The following is a 27,858-nucleotide window of genomic DNA, read 5'->3' on the forward strand; positions in this document are numbered from 1 at the left end:
GCCCGAATAGGAGGAAGAAGGAGCCTTCTAAAAGACATGGCGCTGCTTTGCTCAGAGCGGGGTTAATAAGGACGGATTCTGAGCAGGACCGGCAAGTTGGATACATGGTGTGCGGAAAAAACTGTTTTACCATGTGGATGAACAGAAAAACCGATAGAATTTTCCTGAAAACCCTCAACTATGTTTTGAATGTGCTGAAGTTCAGCCCCAGCACCAATGTCCGCACGCAGTCTACCCGTAAACCAGGACCACCAAGGCTGTCCTGGAGGCTCCTGTTCTTCGGTACTGACCAGTTTGCTGTGGAGTCTCTCAAACTACTGAATCTTTGCAGGTACCGGAAGTCTCGATGTTCTACACTGAATCTGTTCCTGGTTACCTTGCAGGTTACCTTGCAGCTGGTCATTGCGAACTTGCAGTTTTCATGACCTCTCTAGTGTTGTGAGTCAAACGTTTTGCTCTTTGTGCAACAACCAGGTTCGATTTTACCAGTTTCGAGTCCCGAGCATGAACCCCTTAAGTTTCACCTTTTAAATAATGAGATTTGTAAGAAGTTTATAACATCAGGAGCAACTTTTATCCTGTAGATTGTGTAGTTAAACATTTGATTAGTTCAAGAAAAGCATTTCACTTGTTATATTTAATACAAAGACTCAGTTAAAAAAATTAAAAACTGTTAACATGACTTAAAAACAAAACTGCAAAAAAGAAAGTCACGCAAAACATTTTTTGCCTTTTTGTGAGGGTGAGCTTTAGGAATTTGACAAATGGAAACTGAGATCTCCTTTTTATTTGGTTTTGTTAAATTAAGCTAATCTGCGACAGACTGGCGACCTGTCCAGGGCCCGACCTTCAGTCAGATGAAGATGTAATGCATATCTTAAGAAGCAATACCCTGCCATGTTCAGATCTTTTTGCTATATGGCAGCTTTTGCTCTACAAAAAACATGCACTATCTCAGTTTTCTTTTAAGCTGTTTGGTATACAGTAAAATAAATTAATTTCAACTAATGTAAAGTTCCAATACTACTGTTCTCTGCCTTTAATCTTTTTTCTCAGGAATTCAAATGAAGGGATCGTGGAGAAGCTTGAAGTTGTTACATTGCCTGGTGATCTGCCTGTGAAGAGATTTGCTCAACAGAACCAGCTGGCACTTCACAACTGGCCTCCTCACATTGTAGAGGGACAGTTTGATGTTGGAGTGGTTGTGTCTTTTGGCCGTTTGCTCCATCATGGACTCATTGACAAGTTTCCCTTGTCAGTATTTAGCATTAGTATTGAGTATTTATGATTAACCATGTTTGAACCCATCTAGCAATTTTTTTTACCCTGAAAGAGCCATGTTGTGGAACTTCTCACAGTATGACTGTACTGACATTACCTATTAATAAAAGAAAGAAAAAAGAAGTGCCCCTGTAGGTACCTTAATATACCCTAAGAGGCATTATATAGTTTTCAGGAACATATTGTCATTTTATAGCACAATCAAGTACATTAAAATTAATTGTTATAAAAAATATTATGTATTAAACATAACTTAATAGAAAGTTGACTATGCAATTTGATGCCTTGAAATTGGCTTCTATCTCTCTCTGAGGCTCCTACTCTCTGACATGCTGCCTTCAGCATGTCATCGCAACAATGCGACTCCCTTAAACCATTAACAATCATGCTTACGAACATTGGACTGTGAAGTAGTTTGTATGATAAATTCAACAGATGCACAGTTCCACCATGTTTCCTAATTGCATTAATAGTCCTGAAGGGAAATTAAATGTTGTTGTAACTCATATTAATTCAAAAGAATAGGAAATGATGAAGGGGCAAACAGTATTTTATTTCATTATGTCATGTTGTCAGATGATATTGTAAGACATGTTGTCAAATCTTAATTTCTTTTTTCTTTTCTGCATGCCATTTTGATTCAGTGGGATTTTGAATGTTCACCCGAGTCTGCTTCCAAGGTGGAGAGGTCCAGCACCTGTGTTCCATACTGTCATGCATGGTGACACTGTGACAGGAGTCACGGTCATCCAGATACTTCCCAACAAGTAAACCAAAGGAAAACCTTTTTAGTTATCTCCCCCTATTAATTATATTCACAGACTGAAAACTGCAGTTCTTGGGTAAGTTAAATGCTAGGTTTTGCAGTTGGCCCTAACAAATCTAAACATCAGTTTTCTCAAAACAACTGCTTTTTCCAACCAACTTCCCACATATGTTGGATGCAGTAAATCAAAAGTTACTCCATCATATCCTGTGAAAAGAGAAGCCAACAAGTTTCAGTAGCATGTGGTATTGTCATCATCATGTGAGAACACTTACAAATAAGCAGTCAGCAGTCAAAAGTAATTGTAATTGCTAAAGGTGCTAACATAAATGTATCAATCTTTAAGGTTTGATGTTGGGCCTATTCTAAATCAGGAGATCCATCAAGTTCCAAAAAACTGTACTGCTGAAGATCTTGGAGCTGCCCTGGCCACCAAAGGAGCACATCTTGTAAGTTGATGCAGCATGTATGCATGCAGTCATTTTTCTTAACAAAAATATTGACATCGTAGTTCTACTTTTTATCTTTCAGTTGCTTAATACGTTGATGAAGCTTCCTGAAAAAATTGCAAATAAACGGGAGCAGGAACTGAAGGGTGTAACATTTGGTATGTGTATCTACACTCCATGGACACCATCGAATATATAGTTGTTGTAAAAAATGTAAAAACACAGTAAAATCGTAGTCCTGTGATGTAAAAGATGAGACAATGATAAATCATTTAATTTCTTTTACAGCTATATATATATGACCCACAACCTGTTCGTTTTAACTAAAATATCAACCTGTTTAAACTGGAAGAAAAGTCTAAATTTAAAATTTTTCAACTTCAGGATGTGGAAGTGTCCACAACTTTAAATGTCACTCACACGATAAAACCACTTCCATGATTTAAAAAGATTAATTATTTTGCTATCATTCTGTGTACACAAAAACTTTTAATAATAAATATACTGCTCAAAAAAATAAAGGGAACACTTTAAGTGTTAAACACCTGTTTAAGTGTTCCCTTTATTTTTTTTGAGCAGTGTATTTCTGAGAGACTATTACACTCACTGACCACTTTATTAGGTACACCTGACCAAATGCTCATTGACGCAAATGTTGAATCAGCCAATCATTTGGCAACAACTCAGTGCAACAACTCAGAAAAAATGTGATTTAAGTGACTTTGAACATGGCATGGTTGTTGGTGCCAGACGGGCTGGTTTGATGAGTCTTGATTTCTGCTGCGACATTCGGATAGTAGGGTCAGAATTTGGCGTCAACAACATAAAAGTATGGATCCATTCTGCATGGTACCAATGGTTCAGGCTGCTGGTGGTGGTGCAATGGTGTGGGGGATGTTTTCCTGGAAGACTTTGGGTCCATTAGTACCAACTGGGCATCGTGTCAACGCCACAGTCTACCTGAGTATTATTGCTGACCATGTCCATCCCTTATGACCACAGTGTAGCCATCTTCTGATGGTTACTTCCAGCAGGATAACATGCCATGTCATAAAGCGCAAATCATCTCAGACTAGTTTCTTGAACATGACAGTGAATTCACTGTAATCCAATGGCCTCCACAGTCATCTGGTGACTGTACTCAATTCAATAGAGTACCTTTGGGTGGTAGAACAAGACATTTCCATCATGGATGTGCAGCCAAAAAATTTGGAGCAACTGCGTGATGCTATCATGTCAATATGATCCAGACTCTGAGGAATGTTTCCAGTACTTTCTTGAATCTATGCTATGAAGGATTAAGGCAGTTCTGAATTCAAAAGGATGTCCAACTGTGTACTAGCAAGGTGTACCTAATAAAATGGCCAGTGAGTGTATAAATGCATCGTCGCTGTTTTCGTCTGGAGTAACTGGGGCAAACAGCAGTGCCGTCTTGTGACGTAAACAGGGCAAGTAAAACAAATAAGGATGAATACGCAGATGGGGAGGAAGTTATAAGGATTTCAGCTAAGTCTTGAGCGATTTATCTACAGTTTTGGAGGAAGAAGCTAGGTAAACTGATGAAAAATAATAAATAGATGATTGAAGTTCTACACGTGAATATTCTGAGCATGGCAGTCAGTATCCAGCCTTCCTATTCCTCCTATTTCCAAGTCTTGAGTTTGATTTTTCTACTTCTGGTAACGGTATAATATTTTTTGTTATAATCTTATATAGCATAGAGGGGTCATCAGTTGACATCACGCTGTGCCTGTACACCAAGTATACTTTTGGCTGCAGAATCAAAGTTACTATTTATTATTTACATAGCTACAGTATTTACAATTAAGCTAATAAAATTATTTGCAACTTGCTGCCAGCATATATCACCTCTCTTTGCCTGGTACAACTCCCACACAACTGCAAGTAACCATGGTAACCGGTGACAGTTTAAAGGTGACAGTTTAAACTGCCTTTAAAAGGCAGTTTAAAGGTTTAAAGGCAGTTTAAAGACTCTTTCTGCACTCAGGTTGCATGTGTATCCATCGTGCTTCCAAACAAATAATCCCTCAGTATTTTCATTGCTATGGTTAAGATTGTTTATGAGAAGATTTTTAACACTTTTGGAACTTTAGTGTGCGAAGCCCTCTAAAAATATGAAACATATTGCCCAATTTGCTGGTTCTTATTTAGGAATCTTTGTAGATCAGGCCCTTAATGTGTTGATGTATGGCCCACATCACCCTGCCATCCTCACCAAAATGATGATATGTTGTGCAGACTTTAATTTAAGATTTAATTTCAGTTATAGACCTTTTTGTTTTTGAAAATCTATAGCTACGGCTCACTGGCAAAATGCATGGAAACTGCTGGTTATTATAAAGTAAATCTATGGTTATACCTCCTTCAACAAAAATATACCTTTTGGAGTTTGTGTGAGGGACTGCATATTTTCTCTGGAAGTTTTTTTTATTGATCACAACTTTTGTGTGGAAAATGATGTACACAGCTTTCATGCCCCATTTGGTGCGTTTGCCAGTTTTATAAATGAGACCCCTGGACTCAAAGTTGCTGACATGCCACTTTGAGTTAAGTCAAAGAGGCTCAAAGTGTCTCTATGAGTCAACAGTCTTGTAATTCAGTTCTGTTGGAGCAGGTATGCGTCAAAAAGTTGCAGGATACTGGCCCTTGAGGATTGGAGTTGCAGGCCTCTCCGGTAACTGCACCCATTTGTTCTACAAGATATAGATTGAGGAATTGGTGTATTATGCTGTGAAAAATGTCAAGGCCTGTGATGCCAAATCAGCTTTGTTCAAACAAATTTATTGCCAGAAATTCCACAGAATAAATGAAATCTCTTGTAAAATGTTCAGTTCTGTTCAACTGTTTTATAACACAAATTTAGCACCAATTTAAAACAAATGTAATCCCAAGGCAGGAGCGTGCACTACAAAAACAAATGACCCTGATGAAGCTTGGATGGCAATTCTGGAAGTTTTTACCAGAATTGCCATGTTAAGTAAAGCCCAGTTCACACTACACGATTTTAGAATTGTCGGCCAATCGTCGGCCAATTTTCAAAACCTGAGAGACCACACACTAGCCAACCAAAATCGTTCGATCGGGCCGATCATGCACTGTGTGGTGTTCAGCCAGCTTTACAGCAAGAGCAACACACCACACACGAACTGGTTTCTCACTGACATTCAGATTCCAGACCGAAAATACAGGAAAAGCCCCCTATAACACACGTGAATTTAGAGTAAACAAACATGGCCGACAACGTAGAAGCAATACCGACAGTTTTTGAGCTTATTTTAATCATAAAAGATGTAACAAAAAGAAAAGGCGTTGGATAAAAGCTTGGAGACGGGGCACGCGGCGGTTCTATTTTTATTAAAAGTTACGTTTTCTTTGTCTATACCATTTGTGTGTTTAGATTATTTTCTGTTCTGTCGTTTCTTTAAGATTCATCGGTTAATTAGTATTTGCTGTTTTAATGTTTACAATTACCTTGATAACAATATGCACAAAATAATGGCTACAAGTCCAGTAAACTAATTTTAAAACCAGACATTAGTCAATGTTTTACGAGTGACAATTACATTCTGTAAGCGTCAAGCCCTGACTGAATGAATAACCTTATTGTTATAACCTATTTATGTCATGTTAACTATGAACAGCTGAAAAATTACCAGAATCAACCGCGGTATCAATTTCGCTCCAACTCCTCTCCTTGTCATTTCTGTGGGTATTCTTTGCACAAAATGTTGAATAAATATTAATATTGTTTCCACATATCATCTCTGATGTCCGCTGGACTCTAGGTTGCGCCACATTAGCTGTTTGGGGTTCCTCTCCGTGCTTTCTGAGGGGAAAGTACGAGGGGAATCCGTGCTTTCTGATTGGCTACCTGTCACATTCAACAAATAATAATAATTAATAATAATAATAATAATTTTTACTTTATTCATCCCAGCAGGGAAATTATTTCGCAGTTACAGCACACGACAGGAGCTGTGTCTGCAGGCAGCCAGCTGAGCCGGCGCCATTTTTTTTTTTTTTTGTGAGAACAAGCTGCGTTCTCACTACCAGTCAGGGAAAACCCCACGGCCTGCGATAATCCAACATGTAGAATATGTCCGATTTCAGATGTTCTACCGACTGGACCGATCAGTCGTAACACACCACACACACACTGCAGGATAATTGGTTGTGATTATCACAAGCGACAATCTTAGAATGCAGAACGTTCTAAGATTGTCATAAGGGGGAAATCGGGGCAAAAAATCGTGAAGTGTGAACTGGGCTTAAAGCTTTTTAAATTCTTTTCATTTCAACAATAGCATTTAAGTGTTTTTTTTTTTTTTTCTTTTGCTGCAAATTTTTTTTGGACATCTTTACTAAATACAAGAAGCCTTATGCATCCCAATAACTCTTTGAAAGGCAATGTCCAGTTCATATTCAGGTAATTACAATCCAGTAAATTTCAGTACTATTCCTTCACATAGTCAGATGAAGATATAAGTGCGTACAGTAGAATTCAAAATTAACAAGTTTAACTGACTGAAATTGTAGAAAGCCTGTTTTAATATGCATCCCAAAGATGGAATCCTTAGTATTTTGAGGCCTTTAGCTGCTGGTATTTTTTCCCCTTTCCCATACTGTAGCTAGAGCCTGGCTCTGACAATATCAATCATGTGTTTCAGGTTGTTCAAGTAATCACAAATATACATTCTGAAACAGCAGTTAATTCAATTTTCAATTCAGTTTATTTAAATAGTGGCAATTCACAACAAGGCACTTTACAAAAACTATTTCAATTCAATCGCACATACATTCCAATTGATCCTAGCTATAAATAAGTACAGTACGCTCAATTAATTATTCAAAAAAGTTTATATCTAAGGAAACCCAACAGATTGCAGCAAGTCATTGATTTCCAGCATTCTCCCCTCCTGGACAATGATGTAACAACAATCACTTGCGTTGTCTTTGATTTTACACAGGTCTCTCATATCGACCACACATGTAGCATAAGTGGAGAGGGGATAATTCCCCTTGAACAGGAAGAAATCTCCAGCAGAACTGGACTCGGTACAAGCGGCCATCTGCCATAACCGACTAGGGATATGAGCAGAATGCACAAGAATAATCAGATGAACTGATGTAGGATTATTTTAGATGTCCATGTAAGTCAAAATTAGTAGCAGGAGAGAGAGAAGGAGCAGTTAATGGCAACTTTATCTTAGCCAATATCCCCTCTAGGAAGGTATCAGAACCAAACGGAATGCCAGACCAGGTGTAGCCAGTTTTTCCTCCAGTAGCCTATGCATATGGCAGCATAACTTTTGAAATATCTCAGGATAACAAGACTTTGAACGTAATCCAGGGGTTGAAAAATATATTTTATATGAGAATGTAGAGATCAGCCTCTCATTCCTAAGACCTTACAGGGATTGCGGATTAAGCTGCCCCTACACCCATCGCTCCAGTTTCTATGTTAAAAGTGGAAACTTTATTACCGTCTCATTTTATTACATCACAAAAACCTATCACGAACAGGGGTGTGTACAGTTTTTATATCCACTGAACTAGGTTTCCTTTGTGATAAAGATTGTACTTGACTCTTACAGCTCCAAAAATCAATACATCTATGAGTTGGATAAATTGGGAAGAACAAACCTGTGACCAAATTGCTTGTTTGTGCCGTGCCATTGGATCCCGGGTAAGAAAATAAGAAATTTATGATTTTAGTGCATTTCATTGGGTCACCATTAAATTTTGTTACAATGATGCTTTTTTTCTCTTCAGATCCCTTTAAGGACAGTGTGGATGGGAAAAACTATAAAACTTTTGGATTTTGTTGGAAAATGTTATACTTCAGGTAACTTATACCATATAATTGTATTTGACTAAATCCCTTTTCATAAGATGTCTGTTCTGAAGCAAAATTGCCTAGTAACAATTTACCGTATTTTCCAGACTATAGAGCGCACCTCACTATAAGCTGCACCCACAAAGTTTTTTAAAATAACTGCAAACATACATACTGTATATAAGCCACACCGGGCTATAAGCCACTGGTATCTCCGCCGCTCTCAATTTTCCACAAGGACGCAATGCAGGGCTGCAGCAGAAGGCTGCAGCAGAAGGCTGCGTTGTTAATAAATCTGCTATTAAGGACGCAACCCTGCATCTCCAATGCCGAACCATGGATTAATTCACACAGAGCTTACGTGCAGTGGCTATCGATCTGTACTGCCAGATCGATAGCCTTCAACTTAAAAACGGCATCGTATGAACTTCTTCAGGTGATTCCCGTGATGAGGGAGTATGAGTTTGAAAACATTTCTCTGTCGTGCCTGCTGCTAGCATGTGCTTGTTCTAAATGAAAATCAGCACTTTCTTCTTTGATTTCCAATTTTGACTCCCAATGATTCACTTCCTGCTTTTTGGATTTTGTGGATGTGCATTGGGAGTGATTGTAAATTACTGCAGTTTTGACATGTAATTTTCATTTGTCACACAGATGAAAGGAATCCTGGCTCAGTATACTATGATAAGGATTCCAATACTCTGGCTGTCTGTTGTAAGGTATGTTTACATTTATTGTACTTAGGCCTGTCACGATAGCAAATTTTGCTGAGCGATTAATTGTCTCAAAAAATTATTGCGATAAACGATAATATTGTCTGAAGACCTTTTTACACTGATTTAATAGAAATGACATAATAATGCATGTGATTTCCTGCCAAAGATAGATACACTTTATTTTCAAAAGAATATTTAACACTGGAGCTGATAAACTAAATAAACAAAACAACCAAAACCAAAATGGATTCTCAGTCTCCATTAACAAAAAATGTACTTGATAAAAACTAAACAACATAAAGCCAAAGTGGAAATAAATACTGCATTCAACCAAAAGAGTGCAGATTATGAAGTCTGTATATTATGTTGCCCTTCAGTAATAATTAGATTTAAATAGAGAAGATGGGCACATCGACTACCTGATGCAATAGTTCACACTACATGATTTTTTGCTCCTATTTTTCCCCTTATGACAATCTTAGAACGTTGGTCTTCCTAAGATTGTGTGGTGTGTTACGGTAGATCGTCGTTGCCGCTCCGATCCAAATCAGGGGTTTTCCCCGACTGGGAGCTTAACTCAGCCTGTTGAATGTGACAGGCAGCCAATCAGAAAGCGCGGATTCTCCTCCGTGTTTTCTGAGGGGAAATTACGTCGGGAATCCCAAACAGCTGACACGGTGCAACCCGAAGTCCAGCGGACGTGGAAACAACATTAATGTTTATTCAACATGCAAAGAATATAGAAATGACAAGAGGAGGAGTTGGAGCTAAATTGCTACCGCAGTTGAGAAACCCGGTAACTTTTCAGCTGTTCTTCATTAACGTGACGTAAATAGGTTCTAATGATTTTCATTCAGTCAGGACTTTACGCTGACACTAGCCACATGCATTGCAGGTAGATTGTAGTAAAGCATTGATTAATACCTGGTTTTAAAATTAGTTCACTGGACTTGTAGCCATTATTTTGTGCCCATTGTTGGACACCACACGGCAGGAACAAACCCGATCAAACCGTTATACCAAGGATTTCTGTCGGCTAATGTGTGGTCTGTCAGGTTTTGAAAATGGGCCGACAATCGGCCGACAGCTCTAAGATTGTGTCGTGTGCGCTGGGCTTTACACTAAGGAAATGAGGAAGGAGGGTCATTGGAGAGCACCGGAGTTGAGCCTTTTTTCATTCGGTGTCATTAACAGAAAGAGAAAAAGGTCGGAAGAGACGATAATGCCGATAATTGAAATGACGTCGATAGTTTTAATTTATCGTACGATTAATCGATTTATCGTTTATTGCGACAGGCCTAATTGTACTTCTACTGCTTTATTTGTTGTCTAACAATCCTAAAGTCACATCTTGAAAATATTTCTGTTCTGTGAATTATGAATCTTCTTATATTCATATTGTAGCAGAAAAATTAAAGATTGTGACTTTACTGATGAACAGACAGGATTTATTGGAATTAAACCATGAGTTTCACAGTAGGAGCTGCATGCACAAACACACAAAATAAGACAGTGTAAGCTACAAACAACGCTATTACAACCGTAACGTTTGAAAACTAATAATAATGTTCATCACTAAAGATATCAAGGGATTCAAAAACTATACCTAATCTGATTACAGTAAAGCAAATTCACAATTCCAACCAATCAATATTAGAAATATCTTTGTTTACCAAATAAACATACCTTGTGCCTCTATCAAGGGGGCCTCTAATAACAAGATACATTTTTATAACACTGTTGTAACTTGTCTTCCGTTCCTTCTGTTGCCAAGCTGCTGATCCAAAACATAAACAGCGGAAGCTCTCTCATCAAAATAAAAGCATCAAATCAAAAACCGGAAGTCAACCATATACTACACAAAACAAAACGAAATAAAGACAATAAGCGCCAAAAGGGAATATAACAAATAAGGAGCTTAACCTGGGGTTGTTTACACATATGTTTGGTAATTGTTTCCAGATGATTCTTAAGTGTCCCAAAAAACAATATAATGTCAACCAAAAATTCAGAAAAAAGGGTGCAACAATTATTAAACAGATTTCAATGTTGATTAATTTACTTAGATAAACATTTGCTAACCTTTTTTGTTTGTTTGGGGTAGAACAATTTATTATACTTAAGTTAGAATAAATGCAACAATGTGAGAATAAATAACAAATGTGATAATCATCTAAGGTAATACATTTTATGAACATTTTTAAAAATATATTTTTTAAATATAAAATTAGTTAAATAAAAAAGGGGTCAAAGTGTAATAAAGATGATCTATACAGTCTAATAGAATAATTTCACACTGATTTTGAGTTAATGGGGCACGATTTGGAAGCTATTGAAGAAAGCATATTATTTAATATTAAAATTATTTATCCATCCATTTTCTTACACCTTTGTCCCTAGTGGGGTCGGGAGGTGCTGGTGCCTCTCTCCAGCTAACGTTCCGGGCGAGCGGCAGGGTGCACCCTGGACAGGTCACCAGTCTGTCACTTAAAATTTTAATAGAGGATAGTGTGCCTGGTGTAATACCATGAATTACCACTTCTTTGTATCAGTTGGTCACAAGGTATTTATTTACAGGAGTGTTTGGTTCGGAAATTTACGGTCCCAACGTAAACCTCCGAGCGCTTGAGGAGGGAACAGTTGAGAACAGCTGGCCGGAATTAGCGTTCATAAATCGGATCAACCTTGAGCTAAACGCTCCTTACTCTGCGGAGTGCGAATATCCAATATCAAACTTGAAACTACTTCACTGTGGTCGGTAGCACAATGAAAACACCGGAAAATGTTTGTTTTGGTATGTGGCCATACAAGATGGCGCCCAGCGACGTAAAGGTCACACACAGTGACGTCAGTTCCAAAGCTCTATACTCTAGCTTTTAGTTGATGTATTCGCCTTCAGTGAGTTTAATAGATGAACTCTCACCTTGCCCATACCTGTCAAGCTTTGGGTTTGAGAAATGTTGCCTGGAGTTGGGGGGCTTGAGGTGGTGGGGGCGGGGAGCAGGGAGTGGAAATACAAACGAACAAACCTAGTGTGTTTGTCAGGGGGTAGAGGGGACACGACCGGTAGACCATGGGAGGAAAGTAAGAAGGGTGGGAGGAGCAATACGGGATATTTACGGCACCTTCATTCATCACACTCAGAAACTCATCTACCAACCATGTACCGCCATGATGATTTCCGCCACCCGTTTGTTCAGACCGGGATGATATGAAATTTATTGTGCGGTTCGTTCGTAAAGCTACACTTACGCTATAACCATCAACTACTCAGCCGCCCACCGTGTTTAGTCCATCCGCTCATCTGTATAAATACTCCTGCAGCACTCTTCACGTCGTTCGCTTTCAACCAGCAGCTCCTGGAGAAAAAAGGCTGCCTAACACTTAGCTTTTGTCAACAACTCAGTGGCAGAAGTCAGAGCTACTTGTAAATTCGGAAGCAGATTGGATGATGTATCATGCAGATATAGCTGTATCTTCATGATACAGTTTATACACCTTCCTGTTTTATGGTGAATTGTCAGATTTGAGGCTTGGCCATGCCTACATGCTTTGATCCAGGACAATAATTTTGATAACTATTGCTATTGCTAGTGCTGAGTGATTGTGAAGCCTGCATCTCAAAAGTTGTAGGAGTTTGTTCAGATACACATGTGTAAAAGACACAAACTTGTGACTTTGATCTAAAACAGCTGACTTCCTGTTGGGTTTGGATCATGGTTCCAAGAGACTTTTTTTGTAGGTACTCTCAAGATACACACACGTGTACCGCATTTCATGATTGCCAATCAAAACTTGGTTCGGGGCTGATTCTTTTAAAAAAAGATTTCTAGGCATCTTGTGGATGAATTAGGCTACGTCCACCAAGTTGGACTGCCTTCCTGTTGAGGGATGAACTAGAACCGATCATGGAGTTTGTTGCAGCTCGGCTGAAATGTATGGAACTTAGGCGAAATGTATGACAATAGCATGAAGCCGTATGTGACAACATATGACAACATAGGCTCGTATGAGTCATCCAGCCTGGATGACTCATGCCAAGAATTGATGATACTTGGCCATTGGTGCGAAAAGTTATAGTGTTTCATTGACTTTGGTGAGTATGTCAATATCACAGATGAAGTTAAGTGGTTTTTGAATACGTTAAGGCCTCCAAAAGGCTATGTAAAGTGACAGAAAAATAATTAAAGCTGCAAACAGCATTGGAGGCCTTCGCAGGTCAGCGCCACTCAAGCCTCATGGTGACCACTGGAGCTCTAGCAACACCACCCACTTAGTGTTGTTCAGTGTTCCCATGCAGTTCCTGCATCGGTTCACTAGGCAGGGCATAAGAATGTGTTCAGGACTGCTCCCTGATGATGCATAAAATATCTGGTGCAGATGGGATGATGTATTGGGGAGAAATAGCCATGGGGAACGCAGTGGAGTCAAATCACAATTTAAACCTATTAATCCCTTTAGAGGTTAACAGAGGTCAATCAAATCAAGTTTGGTGCAAATCAGATGATACATGTGATTTCGAACCAACCGTATGAAAATGGCGAGAGACTGGAATTAACCATTCAACCATGCCCACATGCTCCAGTCAGCAGGCAGTGTTGAGAAAAGGTTTTTACCATCATATTGTTCTATGTCATTAAACATAGGTTTAAATATGTATGAATCATACAGTAAAAGAAAGAAAACCAGAAGGAAAAGTCTTGACTTTCTGTTCAAATGGGTCGTTGCTAGGGTGATGTCACCAGTTGACCATGTGAATGTGATGAACAAAGAAAGTTTGATGCAGCTGGGAGCTTGTGTGTGGCAAATGGTTTCATGGCAAATGGTCAGATTTCAGGCTTGATATGCCCACATGCTTTGATGTAGGGAAACCATTTTGATAACTCTTGATCTTCAATGCCTCAAGACTGAGTGATTGGACTTCCGGGTGGAATGCGTGAGGAGTAGACGCACGCTTGGACTGCTGCTGCCTTTGTGCTTTCTATACTTCCTTGAAACCCCATCTCCTTTGTAAAGATGAAAGTATTTTATATTCTTTGTAGTTAATATTTATCGTAGACTTACTTTGTCATGTCCAAGGTCAAAGGAAAATCCTCTGAACGAGAAAAAGACGCCCCACTGACTACTGGTAGCATAACAATCGTGGGCATTAGCTTGCTCTTTAGCAATCATAAAGAGGCCCTGTCTGCGGAGTTCAGGTTGTCTTTTGAGTCTCTGAACTCCACACTGGACAGCATCAACTCTACTTTGACAGATCACGGTCAGCGTATTTGCTCTTTGGATGATAAAGCAACTGCTTCTGATGCGCGCTTGCTGCAGGTGGAGAAGGTGTGTGCTAATCTTCAAAAAGAAAATGAGATGCTGAGAGCTAAAGTGGTGGATCTGGAGGGGTGCAGCAGGCGCCAAAGCATTCGCATTGTCGGCTTACCAGAAGATATAGAAGGTTCCCGGCCCTCCTCGTTTTTTTCTCAGCTTTTGACTGAAGTCTTTGGTCAAGACACGCTCCCTTGCCCTCCTGAAATAGATCGAGCGCACCGCACCCTCACCCCCAAGCCCGTTTTGGTTTTTCTTCCCTTTTTTTGTATGTGTGTTTTGCTGGTCTCCCTTATCTGCATGTATTGGTGCTACTCATATTACCTGTATGAGTAGCACCAATACATGCTAGAACCTGGCATTCTGGGTCGCATTGGCAACCCAGAATGCCAGGTTCTGCTTCCTCTGCTGCAGAGCGACCTCTATGATGTCATCATGTACAGTCATGGCCAAATGTTTTGAGAATGATTCAAATGTTAATATTTACAAAGTCTACTGCTTCAGTTTTTATAACGGCAATTTGCATATACTCCAGAATGTTATAAAGAGTGATCAGCGTAACAGCAATTAATTGCAAAGTCAATATTTGCCTAGAAAATGAACTTTATTCCCCAAAACACATTTCAACTTCATTGCAGCCCTGCCTTAATAGGACCAGCTAACATCGTTTCAGTGATTGCTCCATTAACACAGGTGTGGGTGGTGATGAGGACAGGGCTGGAGATCAATCTGTCATGATTAAGTAAGAATGACACCACTGGACACTTTAAAAAGAGGCTGGTGCTTGGCATCATTGTTTCTCTTCTGTGAACCATGGTTACCTCGAAAGAAACACGTGCAGTCATCATTGCACTGCACAAAAATGGCCTAAAATGGCCAGGAAAGAAAATCGCAGCTAGAAAGATTGCACCTCAGTCAACAATCTATCGCATCATCAAGAACTTCAAGGAGAGAGGTTCCATTGTTGCCAAAAAGGCTCCAGGGCGCCCAAGAAAGACTAGCAAGCTCCAGGACCGTCTCTTAAAAGTGTTTCAGCTGCGGGATCGGGCTACCAGCAGTGCAGAGCTTGCTCAGGAATGGCAGCAGGCAGGTGTGAGTGCATCTGCACGCACTGTGAGGCGGAGACTCTTGGAGCAAGGCCTTGTTTCAAGGAGGGCAGCAAAGAAGCCACTTCTCTCCAGGAAAAACATCAGGGACAGACTGATATTCTGCAAAAGGTACAGGGAGTGGACTGCTGAGGACTGGGGTAAAGTCATTTTCTCTGATGAATCCCCTTTCCGATTGTTTGGGACATCTGGAAAACAGCTTGTTCGGAGAAGACGAGGTGAGCGCTACGCTATGTGAAGGAAAGTCTTGTCTCATGCCAACTGTAAAGCATCCTGAAACCATTTATGTGTGGGGTTGCTTCTCAGCCAAGGGAGTCGGCTCTCTCACAGTCTTACCTAAAAACACAGCCATGAATAAAGAATGGTACCAGAATGTCCTCCGAGAGCAACTTCTCCCAACCGTCCAAGAGCAGTTTGGTGATGAACAATGCCTTTTCCATCATGATGGAGCACCTTGCCATAAAGCAAAAGTGATATCTAACTGGCTCAGGGAACAAAACATAGAGATTTTGGGTCCATGGCCTGGAAACTCCCCTGATCTTAATCCCATTGAAAACTTGTGGTCAATCATGAAGAGACGGGTGGACAAACAAAAACCTATGAATTCTGACAAAATGCAAGCATTGATTGTGCAAGAATGGACTGCTATCAGTCAGGATTTGGTCCAGAAATTGATTGAGAGCATGCCAGGGAGAATTGCAGAGGTCCTGAAGAAGAGGGGTCAACACTGCAAATATTGACTTGCTGCATTAACTCATTCTAACTGTCATTAAAAGCTTTTGTTACTCATAATATGATTGCAATTGTATTTCTGTATGTGATGACAACATCTGACATACACACATGAAAACCAGAGGGCAGAAGATCATGTGAAAATATAATATTTGTGTCATTCTCAATACTTTTGGCCATGACTGTACACGGCTCATGGTCATTTTCATATATATCACACCTAGGGTATTATGCCAAGTACTAACGCCCCATTGGTACCAGGGGATTCTGTAAGATTTGTCAGTTGGTATGTTAAAGGGTTGAATTCTCCTTTAAAGCGTAAAAAAGTATTTAATCACCTAAAACATAAGAATTGATTTCTTACAGGAAACACATTTAAAACTGTTAGACCAGCACAGGCTTTGCTGTGGTGCAGTGCGTCATTCATCATTTAATAGCAAGGCATGTGAGGTTGCTATTTTAATACATAAATCTGCTCCCCTCTCTGTGACCAAAGTCATATCAAACCCTAACGGCCATTATATTATTGTCCTGGGAAGAATTAGCAGTAGCAGTTTGGCATTAGTAAACATATATGGTCCGAACTGGGATGATGACATTTTCAAAAAAAAAAAATTCTTCTCACTTCCTGATCTAAATAATAGCCAACTCATCCTTGGGGGTGACTTTATCTGCTGCCCTGACCCTTTACTTGACCGTTCCTCAAGCAAGTCATATTCAGTCTCTAAGTCTTCCAAAGTTTATGCAACAATATGCAGTCTCCGACGTTTGGCGTTATTTCAACCCTAACGCCAGAAAATTTTCCTTTTTCTCCCCAGTGCATTCTACTTTTTCTACAATTGACTTCTTTCTTCTGGATAACAAACTGCTCTCCTCCAGTTAAGGTCATGCTGCTTTAATCCCATCATAATCTCAGACCATTCTCCTGTCATCTTGGATCTCTCTCTCTCCCAGGCAGGCCTGCTTCACGGCCTCCGTGGCGTTTTGAGTTTTACTCAATGTTCCTGTTTTTGTCAAAACTGTGAATGACCGTTTAGAGGAGTAACATTGTCTCCTCTAATGTTACTGCAGATGTATCTGCTGCAACAATTTGGGAGACATGTAAGGCATATTTACAGGGGGAGATAACATCTTACTCAGCATATCTTAGAAAAACAACCACACATAAAAGTCTTACCCTATCTAGTGCTATATTTGACCTGCAAACAAATTTGCAGAGTCCCCTGCTCCAGACCTTATAAAAAGTTTGTTGATAAAAAATAGGCTGAATTTGACACTCTGGCCTCTGATGCAGCTGCGGCACTATTATTAAAAACCCGTTATAGTTATTATGAGTTTGGTAACGAGCCCAGCAAAATTCTTGCTCATCAGATCCGGCAGAGAGCTTCAAACTAGCACATCGCTGAAATTAACATCTCCAGTGGGACTTCTATTAATCCACAAATTATCAACAATCAGTTTAGAGACTTCTGCTTTATACACCTCAGAGTACTCACCCGATCAAGCTCACTATGAAAGTTTCTTTGATAGTTTTACTATCCCTACAATTGATCCAGAAACAGCCTCTGATTTAGACAAGCCCTTTATGCTCGCTGAGCATAAAGCATAAAGCTATATTATCAATGCAGAGTGGAAAATGCCCTGGACCTAATGACTTTCCATCAGAATTCTAGAAGATCTTTTCAGACAAACCATCTCCCCTTCTGCTTAACATGCTTAAATAAGCATATGAATTTGGTGTTCTCCTTCTCACAATGCGACAAGCTACTAGATCCCTTATCCTAAATAAAGATAAAGATCCACGAGTCTGCAACAACTACTGGCCAATTTCATTGCTCTGTACAGATGTCAAGATTTTGGCAAAGATGTTGGCAAAACGTCTGGAGGTAATCATGACCAAAATCATCAACCCTGGCCAGACGGGCTTCATTAAAAACAGACACTCCTTTCATAATATTAGGCGGTTGCTAAATATAATATATCCACGTACATCAGCTGATACCCCAGAAGTTATTATCTCGATGGATGCCAAAAAGGCTTTTGACCGAGTAGCATGGTCCTATTTGTTTTACACCTTACAACGTTTTGGTTTTGGCTATTCCTTTTTTTCTTAGATCAAACTGTTATATACTTTTCCATTAGCCAGTGTTCGCACAAATAATGACCACTCAGAATATTTTCATCTAGGCCGTGGAACTCGCCAAGGCTGCCCACTCTCCCCTTTTCTGTTTGCAATTGCTATAGAGCCTTTAGCTGCAGCCCTTAGATCCAGTTCCGTGCACGAACTGCATCACAAGAGGTGGTCTAGACACTAGTGTGCCGTGAGTGATCGTCAGGTGTGCCGTGGAAATGATCCAATTTCACCTAATTGGTCTAAAAAGATTTTTTGAAAACAAATGAATTATCTGCAAATAATATGCCATTTTCGAGTGTCTGTGCTGTAGTAGAATAGAATAGAATTCAACTTTATTGTCATTGCACTGTCACAAGTACAAGCAACGAGATGTAGTTTGCATCTATCCAGAAGTGCTCTACGAGATATAAATATTTATTTACAGGTGTACAAGACTATGTATGTATGGACTATAAGGGGTTATAGCAAAAGATATAGATATTGTATATAAATATAAATATGGGAGCTATATGCACAGATTATACAGAATATACAAGAATGTTAGGAAATGGATTATATATGTATATGTGTATTATATATGTACTGTATATCATATAATACAAGATAAATAATGGCAGATAAAATTTATAGATTGTATGTGTGTGTGAAGAAAACAGTCCGTGATTTGTGTGTGTGAGGATAGTCCATTTGTTATTGTTGTATGAGAGGATAGAGGAGTACAGTCCTTATAGTTTATGTTTTATGACAGGAGGCGTTCAAAAGCGTGACAGCTGTGGGAAAGAAGCTGTTCCGGTGCTTGGTGGTTCTGGTCCGTAGGCTTCTGTAACGCCTTCCAGAGGGCAGGAGGGAAAAGAGTGTGTGTGCTGGGTGAGTGGAGTCCTTTGTGAATTTCCTGGCCCTTTTCAAACAACGCTTCCTGTAGATGTCCTTGATGGCAGGGAGCGGTGCCCCGGCGATATACTGGGCAGTTTTCACCACCCTCTGCAGCGCCTGCCGGTCGGAGACGGAGCAGTTCCCGTACCAAGCTGTAATACAGTTGGTGAGGATGCTCTCAATGGTGCAGCGGTAGAAGTTCGTGAGGATAACTGAGGACAGGTGGTTCTTCCTCAGGGTCCTCATGAAGAAGTGGCGCTGATGCGCCTTCTTAATGAGTTTGGAGCAGCTGGTCATCCAAGTCAGGTCCTCGGAGATGTGGACTCCCAGGAACTTAAAGGTGTCCACACGCTCCACCACTGTCCCCTTAATGTGGATGGGTGGATGTAGGTCAGCGTTCCTCCTGAAGTCCACGATAAGCTCCTTGGTCTTCTCGGTGTTCAGCTGCAGGTTGTTTTTGTCGCACCACTCAGCCAGACGGTCTACCTCCTCCCTGTAAGCGGCCTCGTCATTATCTCTGATGAGGCCGATCATCGTGGTGTCGTCTGCGAACAGATTATGCAACATTTTGGGATCCAGAGAATACCTCTTTTATCACCACTAAATTCTAATCCTATATTTCCACCTTCACTCATTGATAAGACTATTTCAGTGTGGAAAAGCCATGGGCTTTTTTCTGTGAAAGATCTATACCTTAATGGTACTTTTGCCTCATTTGCTCAATTATCTTCAAATTTTAACTACCGGCTATCCACGTTTTTTTAGATTTCTACAAGTTAGAGACCGTATTCGTCATTGTTTCTCAAGTTTACTCAAGTTCCTAATAATTCCTGCCCCCAATATGGTTGATCAACTGCTAGAAATTAGTCCCACTCCAAAGGGTACAATATCAAAAATATACTATCTCCTAATGTCCAATTTGACTCCTGGGCTTAGCCATCTTCAAGCTACTTGGTCTGATGATCTTAAAACAGAGATTGATAATGAAATGTGGCAATCTATTCAAGAACGCATTCACACCTCATCAGTTTGTGCCCGACATAGAATTGTTCAGTGTAAAGTCGTCCATAAAGTACACTGGTTCAAAAGCAAACTGGCTCGAATCTTTCCGGACATGGATTCAAGCTGTGTGAAGTGTGGTTTGGGCCCAGCCACTCTTGGCCATATGTTTTGGACCTGTTCCTCCCTATGTCAATTTTGGAAATCTGTTTTTATTTCACTTTCTGTAATCACCTTGACCACAGTATAGCCTTCTCCACTCACTGCTTTATTTGGGGTCCTCCCCGAAAACCAGTTACTGTCACCACATCATGCTGACCTTGTGGCCTTCCTCACGCTACTGGCTAGATGTATTATACTGATGCATTGGAAGAATCCTTTCCCACCCACACATTCTCAATGGATAAAAGATGCCCTTTTGTTCATGAAACTGGAAAAAATTAGGCATACTCTCAAAGGCTCTGAAATCACATTTTCAAGAATCTGGTCACCATTTCTGGACCATGTTATGTCTTTGACATTCGATGGGTCCCATGGGACCGCTTACGTCCCAGCTGAGATGTCATACACACTTTATCTAAGTCTAACAATTTTAGTAGCACATAATACATTAAGCCCTTTAGGTGGTCAGTTTTAGTTGTTTTCTGTCTAATTTATATTTTATTTACTTTTTGTTATCTCTGTTTGTTTATTTTTTTAGTTATCTACTTTTTACCACGTACTTATGGAAATAAGTGCTGGGTTTTGTTTGTGTGTCTTTTTTATTTTTGGTTCTTGTTTTGTCATTTATTAGTTTGTGCTTATTCTCCGAAATACTGTCTCAAGTATGACTTGAATGTCTATGTATGGTGCTCATTGTTTTGTGAAAAATCAGAAATAATAAAAAAGAAAACAAAAAAGACGGAGTGATTATGAAGTCTGTATGTCAAAATCTGTAGGAGGAATTTGCGGAATTTGCTCAACAACGCCCCTCCAATGAAAATCCTTGCTGTTTAAAGCAAGTGAGACCAACTTATCTGTCTTCTGACACAAGATTGTCTTGATTAGGCCAAAGTAGTCAGAAATGGAGCTTTTCAAGTAAAAAAAAAAAAAAGGCTACTTCCAGTTCTGGCGCGGCTGGGTTTAGAAGACATGCTGCGTTTCCCCCAGAAAACTTTCTAAGCCCGGTGGTCGGGACACTGAGGTGGTCCACCGGGATTTTGTATTAAAAGATGTTAAGTTGACCAGTAACAAAAAATATTACTGGGTAATTATGTTATTGGAAGACATTACCGACAATACTTACACCCACAATTATAGTTTTAAAAACAAGAAATAAAAAAAATACATAAATGAAATTAAATGACTCTACTTAAATTGTGTATATACTGTGTATATATATATATATATATATATATATATATATATATACACTGCTCAAAAAAATAAAGGGAACACTCAAATAACACATCCTAGATCTGAATGAAAGAAATATTCTCATTGAATACTTTGCTCTGTTACAAAGTTGAATGTGCTGAAAACAAAATCACACAAAAATCATCAATGGAAATCAAATTTATTAACCAATGGAGGCCTGGATTTGGAGCCACACACAAAATTAAAGTGAAATAACACTACACGCTGATCCAACTTTAATGTAATGTCCTTAAAACAAGTCAAAATGAGGCTCAGTATTGTGTGTGGCCTCCACGTGCCTGTATGACCTCCCTACAATGCCTGGGCATGCTCCTGATGAGGTGGCGGATGGTCTCCTGAGGGATCGGCGTCTCCAGACTCTGTCACGTCTGTCACATGTGCTCAGTGTGAACCTGCTTTCATCTGTGAAGAGCACAAGGCGCCAGTGGCGAATTTGCCAATCCTGGTGTTCTCTGGCAAATGCCAAGCATCCTGCACGGTGTTGGGCTGTGAGCACAACCCCCATCTGTGGACGTCGGGCCCTCATACCATCCTCATGGAGTCGGCTTCTAACCGTTTGTGCAGACACATGCACATTTGTGGCCTGCTGGAGGTCATTTTGCAGGGCTCTGGCAGTGCTCCTCCTGTTCCTTCTTGCACAAAGGCGGAGGTAGTGGTCCTGCTGCTGGGTTGTTGCCCTCCTACGGCCTCCTCCACGTCTCCTGGTGTACTGGCCTGTCTCCTGGTAGCGCCTCCAGCCTCTGGACACTACGCTGACAGACACATCAAACCTTCTTGCCACAGCTCGCATTGATGTGCCATCCTGGATGAGCTGCACTACCTGAGCCACTTGTGTGGGTTGTGGAGTCCGTCTCATGCTACCACGAGTGTGAAAGCACCACCAACATTCAAAACTGACCAAAACATCAGCCAGACAGCATAGGTACTGAGAAGTGGTCTGTGGTCCCAACTGCAGAACCACTGCTTTATTGAGTGTGTCTTGCTAATTGCCAATAATTAGGCCTGAGCAGCAAAGCGCTGCGAAGGCCTATTGTATCTGTACTGTTTTATTAGGCCCGAGCAGCAAAGCGCTGCGAAGGCCTATTGTATCTGTACTGTTTATTATTACGATTCTTCCACCCTCTTCGTGTGCGTTTTTGGGGGCTTTATCATATTCAAAAACTCACCAAACTTGGCGGTCGCGACTAGAAAATTTAAAAATTTGGAATTTTAAGGTTGTCGCAAAAATCGCAAAAACAATTGCTCAACGGCGTCAACTAGTAATTTTCTGTTGACACAATGGTATGAACGTACTTCATCTTAGAGACATGAAATTTGGTACACTTGTAGAGCTCACCAAAAGACTCAGAACTTACATTTAATGTTATAAGCCAACTATCACAGGAAGTCGGCCATTTTGGATTGAAGGTCCCATTTTGACCCCGTTTTGACGTTTACAGCCTTCGTATTTGATCGAACTCCTCCTAGGGATTTTGATTGATCGGCTTCAAACTTGGTCAGTCTGATCATAAGGCATGTTTGATTTAAAGTTATCAAATTGGTGAGTTTTGGAGCATGTTGAAGGGGGGTTATAAGGGGTCAAAGTTCACCTACTCACCATGAAACACGAAACTCTTATATTTCCTATACAAAAACACATAGAGGGACCAAACTTTCAGTGATTGATCGTCATCGGGTGTCCTAAAACACCCTATGGTGAAATGATGACATCACTTAAGCCACGCCCCCTGAGAACAGGAAGTGTCATGTTTTACTGTGAACGGTCGCTATCTTAGCCCTTTGACCTAATCAACATGAAACTGTGTCCAGAGACAGAAGACATGTTGGTGTGTTGAGGATTCCAACCCCGACCGGCTTTGACTTAGCAGGTGGGTGTGGCGGCGTGGCAAAGTGACCTGTAACGCCGTTGCCATACGTTTGGCTCTGAATTCCACAATTTCGGGCCCAGCAGCTCCAAACTCACTAGGATGGATCCTTATCCACCCACCGACAGGAATTCATAACAAAATTTGGTGGGCGTGGCCTAATTTCTCTATAGCACCCCCTAGGAGATTTTAAATTATCAGCCCCAAGCCATGCTTTAACCTAGAATTACCAAACTTGGTACACATGTGTATCTTGTCAGGATGTACAAAAAAGTCTCTTAGAGCCATGGTCGAAACCCAACAGGAAGTCGGCCATTTTAGATTGAATTTCAGATTTTGACCGCGATTTTGACGTTTACAGCCTTCGTATTTGATCGAACTCCTCCTAGGGATATCGATTGATCGGCTTCAAACGCGGTCAGTCTGATCATAAGGCATGTTTGATTTAAAGTTATCAAAACGGTGACTGTATGAGCATGCTGAAGGTGGGTTACCAGCAGTGTTGTATAGTAACGAAGTAAAAATACTTCACTACTTTACTTAAGTATATTTTGGAGTACTTCATACTTTCCTGGAGTATGAAAATTTTTGATGACTTTCACTTTTATTTCACTATATTTCCGAACTTAATTGCGTACTTTTACTCCGATACATTTTCAATGTTTGGTTTAGTTACTCGTTACAAAAAAGCGAGAGAGAGAAACAAAGTGTTTTGACCCCACCTACTGATTAGCAAGTAGCAAGCAGGCTACCGAACAAAGTCGGTAGAACTACTTGCCTGGGCTTGTTCATCACCTCCAATAGGATACACCTGTTTCACTTCTCCCATTAAACACAAAGCAAGTCTCGCAATCAGCAGCAGACTGCAACTACGTCGGACACGGCTCCAGGGGAACCACCAGCTGGTGATGAGAGCCCATGGCCTTATTTAAACACAATATACTCTTTCGTGGGTGTTAAAGATTCGTCGTACCGCATGCAGTTTATGTTATTCCTGCGCGAAGATGTGGAAATTCTATCTTACAAAAACTCCCCGTCCAACTTGAAGAAACACATCGAGGTAACTTCTTATGAAATGGTTATAATCCTCCTGTGTCAGTAACTATAGCTTGGTCACTAGACACTACTGTATTGTGAAACGTTGACCATAAATGAACTTTGTTTGGCATTGTTTCAGTTCCACACGTGGTGTATTTAGCTTAGGCCTAATGTTGACTGTATCAGGCTACCTAGACTCCTCTGTTCAAGGGGGGACAGAAGCCATAGCGATAGCAATTTAGACTAAATTTAACGAATATAGGAAAGGCATGCAAGTTCAAAACCAGGTTTACAGATGCCAATAAGCTGCATTTCCCTCCCAATTCTTTTTTTCTTTTGCATAATGACCAGTTGTGTGCACCACCTACTGACTGTAGCATTGACTGATTCGCTGATTTGTGAAGTAGAGTAATCGTAACAGATCTTTCTCTTCATGTTAGCCGCATTTTCTGTACAATTAATTTTTCTCATTTTCAGCACTGATCTTACTTGAAGGGAAAACTTAAGGTTTACAAAAACGTTGTATTTTCTGTCCTGGAGGGTATATTAAGAAGCTGGTTCAGTTGTAAAGCAGGTTAAGTTAACCTTGTTGTATAGGTAAAGCATCTAATTTTCTTAACTAAATGATGCCTGCAGGTATATCTATTAGCAGGTTTAATTTTGCCTGCACTTGGTTGTGTACATTATTTTAAGTGTATTTGACAAGTTTACCAAAATATAAAAAATGTCATTAAAACTGCATTTGCTTTGTTTTACTTTTTACTTGTACTTTTCATTACATTACTTGAGTACATCCATTTTTACAGTAATTTCCATACTTAAGTACAAGAAGTTTCAGATACTTTAAGACTTTAACGCAAGTAACATTTCAGTCAGTGACTTCAACTTTTACCAAAGTCATATTTTGGAGAGGTACTTGTACTTTTACTTGACTCTGAGATTTCAGTATTTTATACAACACTGGTTACCAGGGGTCAAAGTTCACCTACTCGCCATGAAACACGAAACTCTTATATATCCTGCACAGAAACTCACAGAGACACCAACCTTTGAGTTATTAATCATCATTAGGTGTCCTAAAAGACCCTGTGGTGAAATTACGACATCGCTTAGGCCACGCCCCCTGAGAACAGGAAGTGTCATGTTTTACTGTGAACGGTCGCTATCTTAGCCCTTTGACCTAATCAACATGAAACTGTGTCCAGAGACAGAAGACATGTTGGTGTGTTGTGGATTCAAGCCCTGACCGGCTGCGATGAAGCAGGTGGGTGTGGCGGCATGGCGAAGTGACCTGTAATGCCGATGCCATACGTTTGCTTCTAGATTCCACATGTTTCGACCGAGCTGCACCAAACTTGGCCTGAGTGATCCTGGTGTGATACCTGAAAATTCTATGTCATCATATTATGACGTGATCTAAGCCCCGCCCCCTCAGAACGAATGAGAGAGATCTTCTGTGTTAAACAGAATAAACAGTCCATGTTCGTCATTTGTAGGGCAATACTGCCCTCTGGTGTCGAATTACTGAAATAATGAAACGTTTTCAGTAATTCGACACCAGAGGGCAGCATTGCCCTTCAAATGAAATACTTCAATTTTGTAATACACAGGAAAAAATTAAAAATTTGTATTTCTAACACAAAAACTCACAGAGACACCAAACTTTCAGTTATTGGTCATCATCGGGTGTCCAATAATATCCAATGGTCAAATGATGACATCACTTGGGCCACACCCCCTGACAACAGGAAGTCTCATATTTTACTGTGAACGGTCGATAGCTTCTGCACCAAACTTGGCCTGAGTGATCCTGGTGGGATGCCTGAAAATTCTGTCATCATATTATGACGTCATATAAGCCCCGCCCCCTCAGAACAGGAAGTGCTATTTTTTTAACTTGTAATGTTCCATCTATGGCTCTCTTGACCTAATCAAGGTGATTCTGTGTTGGATGACAGATAGGAGGTTGGTCTCACTTGCTTTAAAGTGCCAAAACTTTGCAATGGCGGCAACGCCGTTGGTATACGTTTGCCTCTAGATTCCACATATTTTGACCAAGCTGTATCAAACTTGGCATGAGTGATCCTGGTGGGATGCCGGACGATCCTACGTCATCATATTATGACGTCATCTAAGCCCCGCCCCCTCAGAACAGGAAGTGCCATTTATTTCCTTGGAAAGCTCCGTTTATGGCTCTCTTGACCTAATGCAGATGATTAGGATGATGAGCTCTGTCAATGCTCACTGCTGGCTGAACTGTGTGGGCGTGGCCAAATGGCAAATATCAGTCCCTTGCCATATTCATACGTTTGGCTCTAATTCACACATGGATCATCCGATTGGCGCCAAACTGGATATGTATGACCTCTGTTCACCTCTAAAGAGCCCAATGGGTTTGAGATGTAATTTGAATCCACTGCGCCCCCTAAGTTGATACATCGGCTATATCTCCTCGATGCATCGACCGATCTGCACCAGATTTTTTGACAGTCGTCGGGGAGCGCTGCCGAACACATTCACGCGTGTCGCCCGGATGACGGGCGGGGAAAATGCGCGACAGCTTCTGCGGTGGCGAGCGGGCTGCGGCTCTGGAAACCGAGCGAGAGCTTCTGCGGTGGCTGGAACCCACGCGGTGGCCAATAGGCCGGAGCGGCGCTTGCTGCGAGGGCCGCTCGAGGCTGCTTGCAGCTTTAATTTCCACCTGTTGTCTATTCCATTTGCACAACAGCAGGTGAAATTGAATGTCAATCAGTGTTGCTTCCTAAGTGGACAGTTTGATTTCTCAGAAGTTTGATTTACTTGGAGTTATATTGTGTTGTTTAAGTGTTCCCTTTATTTTTTTGAGCAGTGTAGTATTACTATATAAAACATGAATTTCATGACTCACTGTGTTGTGATGAATAAAACTATAGCTGTTTATAATTCAACATATATTTGTTTTATTTTTCAGGATGGTTGGGTGGCCTTTAGGACAGTTCTTCTGAACAAACGACTGACAGCAGCTGACTTCTATAATGGTTACTTGAATCAGACAGTCAAAAAGAACACTTCCAGTAAACCTGCTGAAGGGCAGTTTGTTAGTAAAAAAGGAAGAACAGAAGAGCTTCAGACAAATACTTGGAGAGGTCAAAAGAAACAATAAAGGAAGCAGTGACTTTTGAGGGGAGTGCTATCGCCACCTGGTTTAGACAGCACTCTGATACCACCCCAAGAAAAAAAAACATTTTTATTCTGATTTGATATTTTTCTAAAATATGAATGTGATATGTATTCTGAATGCAAAAATAATCTATAATAAAAAATTTATTGTGAA

The 27,858-nt window shown here is 40.4% G+C and overlaps 1 protein-coding gene across 2 annotated transcripts; it reads left to right on the plus strand.

The window, feature by feature from the left end:
• On the plus strand, positions 1 to 27,858 carry mtfmt (mitochondrial methionyl-tRNA formyltransferase). Of its 2 annotated transcripts, XM_028015797.1 has the most exons (9): positions 2 to 331; positions 1,057 to 1,254; positions 1,926 to 2,048; positions 2,394 to 2,496; positions 2,579 to 2,654; positions 8,112 to 8,203; positions 8,290 to 8,362; positions 9,008 to 9,072; positions 27,496 to 27,858. In XM_028015797.1, the coding sequence occupies exons 1-9, from the start codon at positions 105 to 107 to the stop codon at positions 27,685 to 27,687; spliced, it is 1,149 nt and encodes a 382-aa protein (XP_027871598.1). In that variant the 5' UTR covers positions 2 to 104; the 3' UTR covers positions 27,688 to 27,858. The 2 variants fall into 2 exon arrangements, with proteins under 2 accessions (XP_027871600.1, XP_027871598.1); XM_028015799.1 differs by lacking the exon at positions 1,057 to 1,254 and having other exon boundaries at positions 1 to 331.

The sequence above is a fragment of the Xiphophorus couchianus genome, chromosome 4 (assembly GCF_001444195.1).
Source record: "Xiphophorus couchianus chromosome 4, X_couchianus-1.0, whole genome shotgun sequence".
Classification (NCBI taxonomy): Eukaryota; Metazoa; Chordata; class Actinopteri; order Cyprinodontiformes; family Poeciliidae; genus Xiphophorus; species Xiphophorus couchianus.

Bases quoted from the DNA above. Each gene is read 5' to 3' on its own strand.
- mtfmt (XM_028015797.1), top strand. From the start codon at position 105: ATGGTGTGCGGAAAAAACTGTTTTACCATGTGGATGAACAGAAAAACC. The intron at 8,204-8,289 runs GTAAGAAAATAA...TTTTCTCTTCAG, and splicing joins GCCGTGCCATTGGATCCCGG to ATCCCTTTAAGGACAGTGTG. The intron at 9,073-27,495 runs GTATGTTTACAT...TTTATTTTTCAG, and splicing joins CTCTGGCTGTCTGTTGTAAG to GATGGTTGGGTGGCCTTTAG.